This window comes from Trichechus manatus, unplaced genomic scaffold, assembly GCF_000243295.1.
Source record: "Trichechus manatus latirostris isolate Lorelei unplaced genomic scaffold, TriManLat1.0 scaffold00012, whole genome shotgun sequence".
Taxonomy (NCBI): domain Eukaryota; kingdom Metazoa; phylum Chordata; class Mammalia; order Sirenia; family Trichechidae; genus Trichechus; species Trichechus manatus.
In genome coordinates, this window is record NW_004443948.1 from 30517385 (window position 1) to 30535761 (window position 18377).

At 41.7% G+C, this 18377-nt stretch overlaps 1 protein-coding gene across 1 annotated transcript in view; it reads right to left on the reverse strand.

The window, feature by feature from the left end:
* LTN1 (listerin E3 ubiquitin protein ligase 1) overlaps positions 1-18377 on the reverse strand; it is a 60042-nt gene that overhangs the window by 3894 nt on the left and 37771 nt on the right. Inside the window, exons 21-28 of the mRNA XM_023726659.1 lie at positions 17425-17569; positions 16283-16496; positions 15620-15854; positions 14670-14744; positions 7114-7300; positions 2730-2901; positions 1609-1829; positions 99-293 (exon numbers count right to left, since the gene is read on the reverse strand). Coding sequence (XP_023582427.1) covers positions 99-293; positions 1609-1829; positions 2730-2901; positions 7114-7300; positions 14670-14744; positions 15620-15854; positions 16283-16496; positions 17425-17569 — 1444 coding nt within the window. The remainder of the gene's footprint in view (positions 1-98; positions 294-1608; positions 1830-2729; positions 2902-7113; positions 7301-14669; positions 14745-15619; positions 15855-16282; positions 16497-17424; positions 17570-18377) is intronic.

An 18377-nucleotide genomic window follows, 5' to 3' on the forward strand; every position in this document is an offset into this window, starting at 1 on the left:
GAAGGCCCAGCTTGTAAGCAGAAACGCCTGCTCAGACAGTAGATGGTAAGGCTTTCTTTCACCAGTCTGGAAGGCCCAGCTTGTAAGCAGAAACGTACCTGATGCGTGAGGTAAGTGCTTAACTGCAGCATCCAGTTCCGCCACTGCTGGACAGCCACGCCCACTCGCTTCCCACTTTCCACCGTTATGGAACCCAGAGGGTAATTGGAAGGCAGCTGTATTATGAGTTCAATGACTATGTCCTCAATAGTATACGTAGCCATTACTTCACGAGTGGTAGCTCGAGCTTTAACCTGCAACACATAAAAGGTCATTTTCTCCCCCCAAATTTCTCTTTCTTTCAAAAAACATTTTGATATTGATAGGCTATTAGCAGCCAACGTTTTCATTCAAGGAAAAAGCAGACAGACATACTCATTTATTTGACATGAGATACTTAATAAATGGCTCTAAGTATCTGGCATATTTTATAGTGATTTGATGACATTGCAAGCTTGACACAGTTAAAACACAAACTATCATCCTTCACAAACATATTCTTCTGACTTCCCCACTGGCAGGCTGGAAACCACAGTGTCATCTTTATCCCTCCTCCTACCTTATCCCGGATATGAACTAGCTGCAAGTCTGCCTAAATCACCAGCACAAAATCTCTCTCATCCTTCTGCTTTCACATTCCCACCAACACTGCCTCACTCAGGCCCTCCTCGCTGCTCTGAACATCTACACCGAGAGTCTTCCCTAACGATTCATTTCAACTCAATCTCTGCGCCAACATCCCTCGCTAGATATTGCCACCAGAGCAATTTTACAAATCCTAACTGACCACGCCACTGCCTGAATGACAACTCTTCAGTGGCTGAACAGGACCACACACCTCAGATGGTAATTAGAGGCCTTTCTCAGTATGGCCCTCGCTCACTGTTCAAGCTGTCTGCTCGCTCGACTCTTCCCCTCAGGAATCCTACTCTGCATGAACACTGGGTTAGTTCTCATTTCTTGGGCAATCGGAGAAGTGACATTCTCATCTCTGTGTTTGTTGTTTTTGCCAAACTACTTTCTATACATTAAAATACTTTTCCCCTCATTTCTCACCTGACAAAATTCTGCCCATCTCAAAGTAATCTTCCTCCATGAAGTCTCACCTTATCCCCTCAGCCAGACCTTTTCCCACTCTTATCCCAGAGCACTCTGCCTCTCAATGGGACACTTTCTGGCTCCCAATGCAAAAATCAATATCCACATCGGTCTTTTCCCTGTTAGAGTTTATGCTATTACAGGACAGGAATCCAACCTTCCTAAACTGTTCATTTCCCAGAAGACTGGCACATAGTACCTGAGATCCAGTAAGTATCCCGATATAAACTTTATACGAACTTATGAGTGCTCAAACTATCTGATGAGTAAATAAATCCATAAAATTACACCACCATTTCAATCCATGCTTTATGTAATTTTGAGATTTAACACGCAAAATTCAGAAAGCAGAACAGACAATTCCTGTAAATTCTGAACCAAGGGCTATAATTTTGTGATGATAATCGCTGCAATGACAAACATAACCAATACTCAAATAACTTTTCTAAAGAAAGTTGAGCGAATACTAACCGTCATGCCATTAAACAGCTGCGTACTTGTTTGCACAGAAGATATTTCTTGAAAAGAAAGCACGTTGCTGACATATTTGCTTGTAAATCTATCTACAATATTGAAAATACGCTTTTCACTGCTATTCCACCACAGCCTAACCATAGCAGGCAAGTCTTTTAACGTCATATGATAGACTGAACAAGCCAAGTGTGGAATCTGGTATGGAAGAGCTGCTGTTTCTGAGGAAAAAACAAATTCTCAGTTAGCAGCATGTATTTCTTATGCAGAATAACAGACCAATATTAGAATTTTCCTTAGAAAATCATCTATGATTCCTCAAGAAGAGTGGCAAGGCTCATAAAACAAACACACCAAAGAAACGAGAACTCCGAGAGCGCCAGCTTCCTCCCACGTTTTCAAAATGAACCATAAGAATGGGAAACAGTATAGAGCGAAACTCCCAACTGACACTGAAGAATCTGCCTATAAACAGCATTCTGTATTTCACGGGAATGACCACAAATAAAATGGAACACGTGTGTTTAAAAAAAGAAGGGACAATTAAAGATTCTCTCCGTTATAACTTATGAAAAGGAGCCTGGCTTCCTTTACTTTCTCCGGAGGTCGCTGAGCTAAGCAAGAGTTGCAGAATGGCCACCTCGGTACTCACGAGATGCAGTCCCAACCTCAGACCTTCAAAGGATTTGTAAAAGTTCTGCCCTTAGGAAATCACGTGTAACACTCTAGTGCAGCTAGATGCATGTGTATCTGTGCCCTCAGCTAAAATGTGAACTCCCAGTGGGGAGGAAATAATTTTACTCATCTCTGTTTGCTCAACTGAAGACTGCTTATTTACAAGCCTACATTATCACATAACAAATTATATTTGTTTCCAGTTCAAGATAACAGCTCCAACACACTAAGCTTCAAAAACTTATTAAATTCTTCACAGCCTTATCCACAAGATCTAATTACATGTCTTATTTAAAGAAACAAGAAAAACCCTTCATTTTAACCTCGCAGTGTCTCACAGCCAGAACCCACGTTTGGGGTTATTCTCCACACCTCCCGGGCAGAGCATGATAGAACCTCCTGTCTGAACCGCGTCTCCAGGAAGACACACACACACACTTACTGACCTCTAATACTCAAACGGAGCTCCTCAGTAAAGAATGTCTTAGGGTCCTTATTTGAGAACTCGAGAACGGACTCTCCAAACGTTGGATTTTCTGGCATCAGCCTGAACAGGTGATAGAGCAGTTTATTCAAACTCTTTGTTTTCCGAAGGTACATCGAATACAGAGCCCGAAGCTGGTGGAGAGCAGAGCATTTATCAATAAACCCAGTTAAGCCAAGATGAGCAGACTGTACAAGAACACTTAATAAACAAATGCAGTCATTTTAATTACATGGAAATCCTACAAAATATATGCCACGTTCTTACTTTCCAAATGTGCCCTTTTTGATGGCACTGTTCCCTGTCCTCAGAAAGCAGAAGACGTTTTCATTACTCCTTCATTATTAGACATATGCTTCAAATACCTTTCTAAAACATGTCTCCCTGTTGATAAGCTCACCTGAGCGGGGTGTCTCTGCTCAAGCCAAGAAACCCTATTCACCATTCCCCACAGAGGATTTGCTCACTCTCCTCCCAAGTCTTCCTCACATTCCTTTCATGCCGTAATCCTTAATCTTTCAAATTCCTGCTTAAAACTAACCCCATTTTCATGGCTGACCCCACCCTATATCAAACACTCCAGCATCCCTTTGGGACAGAGAACACAAACTAGTAGTCCAAAACGTCCTGGGAACTTCTTGTCAACCAAAAGCAAACCCACTGCCATCAAGTCAATTCCAACTCATAGCGACCCTATACGACCAAGCAGAACTGCCCCATTGGGCTTCCAAGGCTGTAATCTTTACAGAAGCAGACTGCCACATCTTTCTCCTGCAGAGTGGCTGGTGGGTTTGAACCACCAACCTTTTGGTTACCAGCCAAGTGCTTGAACCACTGTGCCACCAGGACTCCTTGGGACTTCACACAGTGTCTTACAGATTAAGAAATTTTACATAAAAATATGGATTTCTGGTTTCTCTCTTAAAAATGGGAAAATCTGGCACTGATGGGTCCACCACAGGCACGTGTAGGACCCGTGCTTCAGAACTCCTTGTCCCTCAATCACGTACAGTATGCGTTTGTTCTCATTCACTTTATAGCTGTCCGGTCTTCGCACCTGTTCCGCTACACGATAAATCCCCGGGGGTAAGGCTATTTTGTATCTCCTTGTAGTACAAAGACACTTCTCTGAACACTGTAATGCTCAAACACAAGGAGCAAGACACAGGATTTAGAACTGATTTTTAATATGTGTTGATCAAAGTATATTTACACTGGAGACATCTGGGGGACGCTACCTTCACCAAGTTAACCAAACTTCACATCACCAGTAAGGGGAAACACTGACATCACCGCCTGGGTGGTAAGTCCTCTTGACGAAGACACTTATTTAAAACCTAACCATGAGGAAGCAATCAGATAAATGCAAACCATGTGACAGGCTATAAAACAACTGGCCTGGTCAGCGGCAAGAAAGGGGGAGAAAAAAAGGTAAAGGAATTATAGGTTAAAGAAACTGAAAAGATATGACAAGCAAATGCAAACAAGACCCTTGACTGAATCCTGAATAGAGGAGGGGGAAATACTATAAAGGATATTACTGAGACAACTGGGGAAATTTAAATACAAAATGGGTAACATTATTTCATCAAAATTAAACTTAAGTGTTTAACAGTTATACTTATGTAGAAACATGTCCTTGGTTCTTCTTAGGAAATATATATGTAAATATTTTTGGTAACACATCATCACGTCTGCAACTTACTTTCAAGTAGTTCAGCAGAGAAAAAGGAAATACAGAGAAAGCATCTGCAATGTAGCAACATGTTAGTCACTGGTGAATACAGAGGAAGGGTATATGGATTATTCTTCCAACTTCTCTATAAATTTGAATGGTTCAAAATAGAACGTTGGAGGGAAAGCAGAATTTAAAAATAATTAGTCCATATCAATGGACTTTAAAACACACATATATATGACCCAGCAATTCTACTCCTAGACTCATATACCCAAGAGAAATGAAAACTATGTCCACATAAAAACTTGTACATGAATGTTCATAGTCGTTTAATCCTAATAGCAAAATAAGTGGAAACAACCTAAAAGTCCATCAACTGATGAACACATGATATCTGTTCAATGGAATGTTCTTCAGCAATAAAAAGAGTAGAGTACTGATATAAGCTACAATATGGAGAAACCTGGACAACATCCTGCTAAGTGAAAGCTGCCAGACACGAAGGCTGCATATGGGAAAGGTCCACGACAGGCAAACCCACAGAGGCAGAACACAGATTAGTGGTTGTCAGGGGCTGGGGGTTTGGGGAGAAATAGGAAGTGACTGCTAATGGGTACGTGTTTCTTTTTGAGAAGTTGAAAATGTGCTAAAATTAGGTAGTGATGACGTTCCAGAACTCCACGAATATACTAAAAACACCAAACTGTCCGCTTTAAGTGGGTGAATTTTATGGTATGTGAAACGTATCTCAATAAAGCTGTAAAACACACATACACATCTTTATTCAATTGACACACTAGGGGTATTTTTGTTTTTTCTCATTCAAAAATTTATAGGCACATTGTTTTGGGACACTGGCTGCAATCCCCACAATGTGACAGCACGCTCCCCCTTCCACCCCGAGTTCCCTGTGTCCATTAGTCCAGTTCCTGTCCCTTCCTGCCTTCTCGTCCTACTTCTGGACAGGAGCTGCCCATGTGGGCTCGTGTATCTGAATGAACTAAGAAGCACATTCCTCACATGTGTGATTGTTTTACAGGCCGGTCTAATCTTTGTCTGAAAAGTGGGTTTCCGGAATGGTTTCAGCTCTGGGTTAGCAGAGCATCCGGGGGCCATAGTTTCAAGGGTTCCTCCGGTCTCTGACAGACCAGTAAGTTGGTCTTTTTAAGTGACTTTGAATTCTGTTCTACATTCTTCTCCCACTCTGCCGGGGACTCTCTGTTGTGATTCCTGTCAGGGCAGTCATTGGTGGTAGGCAGGCACCATCTTCACTAGAGGTGTTTTTGAGAAGTAAAAAAACAAAAACCAAAAAAAAAAACACCCATGATTTGGGACCGATTAAAGTTTTGACTTTTTTTTTCAGTTAGTTTCAGAGTTGAGCTCATTAGTGTTATTTACCAGGTTATTCTGGTTTATCCACAGTTCAGTTCAAGTTCAGGCGCAATAAACGCTGCTGCGAAACTCCCCACAGCCCTGCTCCTGCCCCCACTCCAGCTTAATAAGAAAGATGACGCGTGACCATTTTTCTAATTGAATGTAACAACAACAAAAGCCTCAATCTGCTGCAATTTTTTTTAAGAGATCAACAATATTTTAAGAAACTAATGTGAAAGCTCAACAAGGAGCTCCTGAAATAGATGATCGGCAAAAGAGAACCTAAACCTAGCTGAAGTCACAAACAAATGACAGGCCTGAGGAGAAATAAAACTAATCTATTTAACAACGAGATCAATGTTGCCTCTGTGATCTGATACTTCCTTTAGGCATAAAAATGTGAAGAGGCATATACTGATATGTTTGTACCAACATATGGATTAAAAGCAACAACATAAATTAAAATTTAAGAATTCTGAAAAGAAAACCACATCAGACAACACAAGCCATCACACTTTAAATATGAAGTGATAAACGAAGTCTTTTTTGTATCAACCTGTCTAAGAAACCACATAAGTTATTAGGATGACTGAATCAGGGTTTGACTGAGATTCTTTAAGTGGGGATCTGCCTAAAAGTAAAAAAAAAAAAAAACAAAAAAACTGAAGCAAATCTTTCCAGCTCCCTTCCTGGACAATGAGGTCTTTCTTCCCAAAACACTAGACAACAGAGTCATCTAGAGGCTGCTAGAATAACTTGAAGAAAAACAATGATTTGTAATAGGATATTTTCACCCTTTAGAGGTAATGGTTTGAATCATACAGGTAATGCTTCAAAGATCTTTCTCTAAGCACTGATTTTCAAATAAGGTAAATTTCCAATGATATTATCAAATGGAAACTCCACAATAGAGTTAGAAGTTGACCAAAGAAAAAAACAGCAAGATCCCATTTTTTGAAATCATTACTACAGTAGTACGAAATTAAGTTATATAAATCTTTTTTCCTGCAATAAAAGGACTTGGTGACTATATTCAATTTAAAAAAATGTGACCCAGCCACATTCCAGGGAATAACTACTTTTACAAAAATTGTGTGTGTGTTAAGTAAAACAGTGAACAGACAGAGAGGGTAGGGAAGTGGGGACATGAATAAATTTAGTAGAACATCTGAAGTGCACCAGATAAGATTAAAATGTATAGCATGTCTTTTTCACCAAAAGAAAGAGAAGGAAGGGGTTTAGGTCAGGAATAGAGAACCACATACAGAACAAGAGTTGTCACGTGTTTATTTACCTGAGATGAAGCAGCTTTGAAGAAAGTAAGTATTAATTTCCAGGTGAGGAGGTATCCCAGAACGTAACAGAAGTCCTCACTCAGTGGCTTAATGGTTACTATCTGTCCAACGGAAATACCCCCCAAAACATTCTCTAGTAAGTCCTCTTGAGTGCTAAGAAGAGACATCAGCACTGCCGGTGGTGACCTAAAAAATCAATGATAAATCAAAACACCACGATTTTCTTCATAGCTCGTCCTGTAACAAATTAACAGTATTTATAAACATCAAGCATTTTAGAAAAACCTTTCTCTATTTTCCAAAAACCTTTTTAAAAGCCTCCCTTTACAGATCCAATTTTACCTCCTAATTTCACATAATGACAACTGTAGAATGGAAGATAAGCTATAAAAACACAGACTCTGAAAGTTAGTATTTGAGGGAAAGACATCTTCAGAAAACATCTATTTCAGCATTCTGTTTTAGAGATTAAAATAAAAAAAATCACACACCCAGGAGGCTAAACGATTAGTCCAAAGTCCCTTAGCTCGTCGAGGAACTACTGTTGTTAGTTGCCATAGAGCTGATTCCAACTTGTGGCAAAGCCACGTGTGCAGAGCAGAACTGCCCCATGGGGTTTTCAAGGCTGTGACCTTCTGGAAGCAGATCACCAGGCCCGTCTTCCAAGGCGTCTCTGGGTGGCTTCAAACTGCCAACCTTTCAGCTGGTAATCAAGGGCTTAACCACCTGTGCCAGCTAGGGCCTCCATAGAGGAACTATTTGTTGTTGTTGTATGCCGGAGAGTCAATTCCAACTCATAATGACTTTAAAGAACAGAGTAGAATTACCCCATAGGGTTGCCTAGGCTGTAATCTTTCCGTCAAAAAAGCCCTGGTGGCACAATGTTTAAGCATTTGGCTGCTAACCAAAAGGTGCACAGTTCAAACGCACCAGCTGTGGGAGAAAAGACCTGGCAATCTGCTCCAGTAAAGATTACAGCCTCATAGCAACCCTATACGCCCGAGCAGAACTGCCCCATAGGGCTTCCAAGGCTTTAATCTTTACAGAAGCAGACTGCCACATTTATCCCCCGTGGAGCAGCTGGTGGGTTCAAACTGCTGATCTTTTGGTTAGCAGCCGAGCACTTAACTACTGCGCCATCAGGGGTCCTCTGAGGAACTATTAACAAAAACCAAACCCATTGCCGTCAAGTTGATTCCGACTCATGGCAACCCTATGGGACAGAGTAGAACTGCCCCATATGGTTTGCAAGAAGCGGCTGGTGGATTTGAACTGCCGACCTTTTGGTTAGCAGCCGAGCTCTTACCACTGCACCACCAGGGCTCCTAGGAATTGTCAGGGCTACTAAATACTACCAAGTCCTTTATCATTCTATAAAAGAAAGAGAGGATGAAGACTTCAAACTCTGCCATTTCATCCTAGTTTCTGTATTATTGCATATTGCCTACTTACTCAGCAATACGAAGTAGACAGATGTCACAATCCTCACCATTAATCAGAATGACCGTGTACAGGAAATAACTATGCGCTTTTTATTACAAGGCTATCTCTTTTCCGGTAAGTAAACCTAACATTTTCCAAATCATTAATTTATGAGAATGTAGGTTAATTTTCTTCTGTGAACGACTATACTCACTAACACTTTCGGGTGAATTTAGGACATTTCCAAAAGTAACATACTTGTGTGTGTCCTTTAAATGCATCCTGACAGTGTGACTCATGTGGAACAACTGTCTTAAAATAATTTAATTGTTGGCATCTTTGTTACCTTCCTAACCAAAAGGCCTTAATGATGCATTCAAAAACAAAAAACAAAAAAAAAAACCCCACTGCCGTTGAGTCAATTCCGACTCATAGCAACCCTACAGGACAGAGCAGAACTGCCCCCATAGGGTTTCCAAGGAGAGGCTGGTGGGTTCAAACTGCCAACCTTTTGGTTAGCCGTCGAGCTCTTAACCACCGTGCTACCAGGGCTCTGTAATGATGTGTTACTATCCAAAAATAAAAGAGAAACTCCTAATCGTTACATTCAAAGGTTCCCACGTCTAATTCCAACCAGTGCCTCCAGCTTTTGTTCTCACCAGCTCCTTCATCTGCCCGGTGTAGATACGGCCTAAAGCCACGCCCCAGGAAGAGCGTTCAGCCACACTGCCCCTTCAGTCTAGTCAGTGCTTGGTGACTCGCCATCTGTAACTGTCCTATTCTATGTGGCCTCAAAACTCATGCTGACTGATAGTCAAAAATCAAGGTGGACAGTTACCGTATTTTTTCACAAATGATGTGCCCACACATACATATAACGCACAGAAATGATGAAATTAAGTAAAACCATTCTGGCATAGCGCGTCCGTGCATATACCATGTCTGTGCATACACCACACATCTCATGGCACTTCCAGAAGTGAATTTCAGCCTCATTTACCTGTCCTCCCATATTACAGGTAAATCATGTTGTTCTGTTCATTTTCCTTAATTTCCTGCTTATGAGTATAAAAATAGCCCGAAAACATTACTTTTGATCAAAATTGTATAATAAAGGTATAAGCCATGGTCAAGAAGTCATGGATCGAGTTTGGTAATCAGCCACTAATCAGAAAATAAACAATTAAAACTGTGTATTTGTTTCTATTAAGTTGTTAAGACCTCCCTTAAGTGAAGTTTGCATGTGATCAGAAATAGAAATTGAAGTCAGTAACATGTTAAAAAAGCCTGGCACAGCACACTAACAAAAATAACAATGGGGGTCTGCACAGTGGCCAAAACGTATGACACCCGTGTTATATGTGTAAAGATACGGTAGTTTGAACCGAGATTATAAAGGACTTTAACGTTTAGCTCCTAGTCTTATGCAGAAACTATCACCCTGGCAATTCCCATCACTGTCTCCTGGATCACACCTCTACCCCTTCACGTGTGAGCCACTACAACAGTCTCCTCCCTGGTCCTCTTCTCTTCTCCAGTTCTTTTCCACTCCTTGCACCTTTAAAGACCTTACCAGTGGATTCATTTTTGTAATAACTGAGATCCTGTCACTCTTGCTCAAAAAAAAAAACCAACTCCTTTAGCCCGCCTTTCAAAGTTCCCTATTCCCATACTGTCCTCCGATTACCCTAACATCAACCATCTGTTCCCCCTCTAACAACTGCAGTAATCGTCATAAAAGCCACAGGCAGTTTATCACACAATGTCTGTGACATCTCCTCTATTAATCTTGCGTCGTCATTTATCTCTATGCCTTGCTTTGCCTCTTCTTGTGATGCAGCAGAAAGTACACGGGCCCTGGAATCAGAGACGCCTCAGTCCACAACCCAATTCTACTATTTATAAACTGAATTTTGGTAAATTACTTCCACTCTTCTAAGCCTGTTTTCCCACCTATAAAATGAGAGAAACACCAACACTGCGTGTTTTTAGTGAAGACCAGCACCCTACACAAAGCAGTAAGCATTTAAGAAATGCTTATTTATATTCTTTCTATTCTATCTAGCATCAAGCCAATACTCAATTCGATTCAATTCCACCACATTTAATCAGTACTGGTTTACCCCTCAAAGTTATTGCCCAGTCTCTCCTGCTCCTGACCTCTACATAAATTAAAGCAGAAATCTATCCTCCCTAATTCCCTGGCCCTATGGTAAACACTCTCTTGAATGATTGTCTTAAATTACTGAATCATCAAACCCGATCATCTTTTCACAGGCCTCATTCTCCACATACTTTCTGCAACACGTTTCGGCTGGTTAACCAACAGCTACCTTCAAACTCTCTTCTCTGAAACGCAGTCAGTTCTCTCCTTCCACCTCTGTGATCTTTCTTCCCTCGAGGCTTCAATTATGGCTCCCAGCCTAAACACACAGGAAGTCTCCAAGCTTCTGACCTTAGGTCTTTACCTTCAACAATTCCATTTCATGTACCAACCATTCTCTATTCTATACCAAACAGTCACTAGATCCTAAAATACCAGTTCTGAAATCTCTCCACCCTCCACATGGCCCTCATGCACTGTAATAATAATCTCAGAAATGGCGTCCAGGAGGCAGGGACAAGATAGCGGAGTAGTCAGACGCTTCTGGTGGTCCCTCTTACAACAAAGACCCAAAAAAACAAGTGAATCAATTATATATGACAATCTAGGAACCCTGAACATCAAAGGCAGAGTTGAGGAACTGGACTGAGTGGCAGAGGGAGGGAGGGATGGTTCATAAGCAGCGAGGAGTCGCCAGACCTGACCCGGCAGGAGTCAGCACCCTTCAGGCTAGATCAGCTAGCATGAGCGGTGAGGCAAGCAGCAGCGCTTGGGAGGCTTTTTCAACATCAGGAGAGACCCAGCGGCGGAGAGTCCACTCAGACACCCAGGACTGCTGAAAATGAGCGCTCAATTGGCAAAAGTACTTGCGTCTGGTCTACCATGTGGATTAAATAACGCCCGCTTTGGGAAAAACTTCTCTCCCATTTACTTCCCCTGCTCCCTACTCTGTACCAGGTCAAGGACGGCTTCAGCGATTGCCACGTCCCCTGGGCTTGAAGTAGGACCCATCACGTGCTCTGAGCCATTCTCCCTGCCTCGGAGAGGGAACAAATTAACAAACGAGAAAAAATAATCTGTTGGCTCCCCAAAGTCAGGAACTCAGGGTAGGCACAGCTCCTTTGCCTACGCACAGGCATAAGGGGTCTCCAGACTCTGAATGCCTCTCACCCCTGCACAGACTTATGTGGGCCCATTTCAACAGTGTAGGCCCTCATTACCGCAGTACAACAGGGTATATACCTGAAGTCTAACTTCAACTGGTTCAGCTGTGGGGTGACAGGTTCATGACATCTGACACACTCTGCCCACTGGGAAGGTTCCTCATCTGCCCACACTGGGGGCCTGAGGACTGGTGGCTCCACTCATGCCACCTAGCCACCCACGACAGGGGTCTAAGAATAAGTGGTGTCCCCTATTCCTTACAGCCAACAGCACTGGGGGCTCATAATCCAGCTGCAAAACCAACCCACCTATGTGCTCCAGGGAACAGGGACATGCTTTCCTCCCAGACACTTAGGGGCGGCCATCGGCCCCTTGCCTTCAGGAACCCAAGGTTGAGAAGGGACAGTGTTGACATGTTGTGGGGTTGTTAACGATTGTCATAAAACCATATGTGTACTAACTTTAATGAGAAACTATTTGTTCTGTAAACCTTCATCTAAACTACAATAAAAAAAGAAGAATGAAAACACATCCTACCAGAAACTTGGGAACGCAGCAAAAGCAGTGCTCAGAGGTCAGTTTATAGCAATAAAGGCACACATCCAAAAAGAAGGGCCGAAATCAAAACATTAACCCTACAACTTGAACAAGTGGAAAGACAGCAGCAAAAGGAATGGTCTCCACCTCTGTTTGCTTCTTTCTACAATCCGTGCTTCACGTTACAGTCGCGCATCACTTAACATCCATGACATGTTGTGTGAAATAGGATGTTATGCGAAACTGTACTGTATACTTAGCAAAGCTATATGGGATACTGTAGTGCACCTGGCACCATAATCACTTTGTATACAAGAGACGTGAGAAACACATGCTGCGTGTGGGAAGTTGTGGCATTTGCTACATCCGGTTATGTCCACTACCTCCTGATCTCCAATCAGGATTTCTGAACTCTGTTATAACCTTATGGGACCACGGACACATATGCAGTTGGATGTTGCCCGAATCGAAGTTATGCAGCGCATGACTGTATTGCTAAAATAAGCTGATGGTATCTTATGTCCTACCAAGAAATACTTCAACACCTAAAAATTTTCATTTTAAGGCCCTTCATTATCCAGCCCTAAACTACTCCTCCAGCCTCATCTTCCCCTACATCTTGCCTACTCCAACAAAACCATTCATTTATTCTTTGATTCAACAACTGAGTACAACTCTTGAGTATCCTATATACCCAGATATTCTGGGCACTGTGGATATAGTTGGGACCAAAGCCAAAACTTCTTGCATTCATAGAGCTTACATTCCAGTGGAGGAAGATACTGACAATAAATATGTTTAATGGCAAGTACTCAGCATTCCCAGAGTGCTCCCTGAACATTTGTGCCTCAGTGCCTTTGAGCATGCTATTTCCATAATTTACAGTATCTTCCCTGCTCTACTGAAATGCTTACATACCCTTAAAGGTCTCTTCTTTAAGAGAAAGTTTTCCCATTCTGGTGCGTTAATTGTGCTGCCATACTAGCTATCTATCCTTTTTCTTAGCACCTGTCATATGCTATGTCTTGTATTAAGGAGTGTCTTAGGCATCTAGTGCTGCTATAACAGAAATACCGTAAGTGGGTGGCTTTAACAAACAGAAATTCACTTTCTCACAGTGTAGGAGACTGGAAGTCCGAATTCAAGGTGCCGGCTCTGGAGGAAGGCTCTCTGTTGGCTCTGGGCAAAAGTTATTTCTTGGCTCCTTGGTGATTTCATGTGGCTTGGCATCTCTCTTCCCCCATCTCTGCTTGCCTGATCTGTTCTTTTTATATCTCGTAAGAGATTAACTCAAGACAAATACTCATTCCCAAATGGGATTATAACCACAGGCACAGAGGTTAGGATTTACAACATAGCTTGGGGGGGACACAATTCAATCCATAACAAAGGGTAATAATGTCTATATTAGATAATTACATTAGATTCTAAATCCTTAAGGAAAAAAAAGTTTGCTAAGCACTGTATTGCCTGTTCAGCATCAATACCCTGCACAAAGTGTGTGTTCAATAGATATTGGCGGTGATACAATCTTTCCATGGCTACCATGTGGCCAAAGAAAGTTTTATTAAACAGTAGCAAACTAAAACTGTGATTTAAGAACAATTAAGACACATAAACAACGTTTTTGGATGAATTCTAGATTTCATTTATATCTTACAGATGATTTTAGAAGGATCTATCTGTTGAATAAATAATGCAGTAGGAGCCCTGGGGGCGTAGTGGTTAAGAGCTCGGCTGCTAACCAGAAGGTTGGCAGTTCGAATCCACCAGCAGCTCCTTGGAAGCCCTATGGGGTGCTTCTACTCTGTCCTATAGGGTCGCTAGGAGTCAGAATCAACTCGACAGCAACAGGTTTTTTGGTTTAGTCCCCCTTATCCGTGGGAGATGTGTTCCAAGACCCCCCATGGATGCCTGAAACTGCAGATAGCACCAAACCCCATACATACACTATGTTTTGACCTATACCTACATACATATGATAAAGTTTAATTTATAAATTAGGCACAGTAAGAGATTAACAATAATAATAACAGAATAGAACAGTTATAACAATATAATGTAATAAAAGTTATGTGCATGTGGTCCCTGGGTGGGGTGTGATGGGGTGGGACAGGGCAGGAAGGTGCGAGATTTCATCACACTGTTCATTTAACGTTCTCAGACTGCAGCTGACCGTGGGTAACTGAAACCACAGAAAGCGAAACCGTGGCTAAGGGGGACTATGCGCACCATGAATTCAGACCCCTGTGTTGTCTGGGTCTTCTGGGTCACTGCAAGGGAGGTGAATTCTAAGAATTTAACAAAACAAATTATAAAAAAACTTACAGGGCTGGCTCTTCTTCCTCGTCTCCGTACGACTTCAGATTATCCTGATCATACTGTGGTAATTCAGGCATCAATCTGGAAATCAGAGCACTACCGTAAAACATTCTATATTAAACTACCCATTACTAAGTCACGAGCACAAAGGTCAATACTCAGTTTGTAAGGAGTACTTTTTTTGTTTATTGTTGTAGTTTAAGTGAAAGTTTACATTTCAAGTTAGTCTCTTATACAAAAATTTATACATACATTGTTAAGTGACCCTAATTGCTCTCCCTATACTGTGACAGCACACTCCTCTTTTCCACCCGATTTCCCGTGTCCATTCAACCAGCTCCTGACCCTCTGCCTTCTCATCTCACCTCGGGACAGGAGCTGCCCATTTAGTCTCATGTATCTACTTGAGCTAAGAAGCACACTCTTCATGAGCATCATTTTATGTCCCACAGTCCAGTCCAATCTTTGTCTGAAGAGTTGGCCTCAGAAATTGTTTTAGTTCTGGGCTGATAGAGAGTCCATGGGCCATGCTTTCCAGGGTTCCTCCAGTCTCAGTCAGACCATTAAGTCTGGTCTTTTTACTAGAATTTGGGTTCTGCACCCCACCTTTCTCCTGCTCCATCAGGGACTCTCTGTTGTGTTCCCTGTCAGGGCGGTCACTGGTGGTAGCTGGGCACCATCTACTTCTTCTGGTCTGTAATGAGTACATTTTTTAATGCGTTTTTTCCTGAAATAACCATCTGGCCAGGACTATCTAAATACAATTTCTGCAAGGACAACAGTGACCTGAAGGATCAAATGACCTTGCATTCCTGTTATTGAAGTGGGTGGCCAAGTTTACCTTTCTTTTTTTTTACTTTGACTTTTTTTAATGACTCAAAGTCAGGATTAAATATATATTCTATTTTTTTCTTTTTAGACCAGCACAGCATTGAGTCAGTTTGGAGAACTCTTACTTGTACAGCATGTGATATGCAGCGATTTGCACAGGTCTCGCTCGGAAGAGGAGCAGTGGGGCCAACGTATCTAGCAAAGTCTGGAGATGTTCCGGGAAGTTTGTTTTCTGGCTGGCAACAGATCTCCCAAGGAGTTTGTGACTCAACAGCTGATCCTTTGAGATATATGTTAATGTTTCACACATGGGCCTCAGCAGAGCATTCTGAAAGGATGTTTCAGATGGATCTTTGCTTTCTAGTGATGATAAAAAGTAACACATCCCAAAAGAGAGTGAGTAATATAGCTTGAGTCATAGTCAATCAAATATCACTAAAATAAAAAAACCTGACATATGCATTACAGCAGTTCTAATTAGACCTGAAATGAATCTATATTTCAGTTTAATGATTTCTATCTCACCCTTAAAAAAGAAAGCAAATGTTCAAAAGAGAGGTTCAAGTTATGAATAATCTATTCAGGCTATCTGAATTGCTACTATTTTAACTGCAATCGTCTCTGGGTATCTTGCCGTTTTTCAACTCTTGTCTGTAAAACAAAAGCATGTATGATGTGCTGTGACACCCAGTTTTCTCGCTGGCTCTTTTCTTTTACTATTCAGTACTGTTTGACTTAAGTGTCCAAAGTTACAGTTTTGAATTTTTCAAGAAGTCTGTTCCACTTGCCTATGACAGTCATCAACAGAGGTAAAAGCAAACTGTGGATGCCTTGCGAAAAAAATTCTTTCCATTCACTGATTAGATTCTGGGGAAGATCGCAAACGGTGTCCAGAGTTGCGGAATCAAAAACCACACTGAGATCACAGGCCAAGTCACAGCTGACACAGGCAAAGAGCTGTACAAGAGGATCAAAATACAATGCCCGACTCTCGCTGGTTGTCTGAAGAAACAACACAAACCAACAGTTAGGGACTCTTCTCCCAGAACACCACAAGCCAGGGTAAGAAAGAGAAGTCCCTTTTTCCCTCATTTTCAAATAGAAAGCAGTTAAGGTGCACAGACTCAGAAGAATTTTAGATGTGTTAATCAATATAACATTTTTCAAAATTAAATACTAAGAATTACAATCATTAATGGGCAACTTACTCTGAAATGCTTTTTTTACTTCTACAGTTACGAAAGAAAATACGATTAGGTACCATTTACAGGTCAGACACATTAAATACACATTTTTAATCCCCTCAGTAATCCTCCATGTTGTTACTATGTTTATACAACAATAACAAAACTGAGGCTCAAATGAATTGAGTTTAAAACTCCAAGCATCACGGCTGATACACAGTAGGCAAAGCAGAGAATCAAACCAATTCAAACTCAGGCTGATACCCTGCTTCAGAGCCCACAGGTATCACACATCTGGCTGCTCTGGATCACGAAAAGAAAATGAGCTCCCTCTGAACATGCTTACTATCATTAATGTATTACTCTGGCAGTAACAACACAGTACATTTTAGGAGTAACTTAACTGAACCAAAAACAATTTTTCTGAAAACTTGTCATGAAACAATAAGATAAAATCTCAAGGTCTGTGCTGCAAATATTGTATTCAAATAAGCTAATGAAGAGACCATTCTAATAGCAGTTAGGAGATATGGTCACTGAATTATGCTAACAGTCATTAACCCTATCACTTTACAGCTGTCCAAAAATATCAGCTGGGGAGGAGACTGTCTATTAAGTGTTGTGAATGTGGTTTTCCAAGGCTCTAGTTACAATCGACACTTAAAGAATAAGATTACAAAAGCAGTTCCAATGCCTAGATACGCACAAAGACCCGACAAAAGTGACGTGGCGTCGGGTTAATTTACCTCCAGCCAAGCCAACATGGAACACATGATGAAGTCCCACTCACTCTCCTCCAAAGGAGATGACCGATATTTCAGGAACAGGGAAAGAAACCGGATTATTTCTATATTTATACCCAGTGTCTCTGGACTTGCTTCTGACAGATTACTGTGATAAAAACAAAACAAAACAAATGAGCATTCTCAAAAAACGAGAACTAGAACTACCCTATGATCCAGCAATCCTACACCTAGCTATATACCCTAGAGACCTAAAAATAATGATGTGAACAGACATATGCACACCTATGTTCACTGCGGCTTTATTCACAGTAGTAAATAAATGGAAACAACCATCAATGGATGAATGGATAAACTGTGGTAACACACGTACAGTGGAATACTACGCAACCATAGGAACAATGATGAGTTCCTGAAACACACAATAACATGGATAGACTTAAACAGCACAGTGCTAAGTGAAGTAAGTCAAGCGTGTAAGGACAAATATTGTTATGATCCTTCTTTTATACGAAGACAACAACAGATAATACAGAGAGACCCATGTTCACTGGTGGTTACCAGGGAGAGGTGGGGTGGGGAGTACGCTTTAGACCGTAGAGACTGATTTCTGGTGATGGACGTAGTGAGCACGGCACAACCACAGTAAAAACAAAGGTTTGCACACGTACGGACGGGTATAGGCAAACTGGTCTATGGGTAGGTACAGACGTGTACACAGGTGAGAACAGACAGAAGTCCCTAGAAACCAAAAAAAACCCATTGCAGTTGAGTCAATTCCAACTCATAGCAACCCTATAGGACAGAGTAGAACTGCTGACCTTTTGGTTAGCGGCCGAGCTCTTAATCGCTGCACCACCAGGGCTCTGAAGTACCCACAGGTACGTGCGGACACACCGCGCCACCGGGGCTCTGAAGTACCCACAGGTACGTGCGGACACACCGCGCCACCGGGG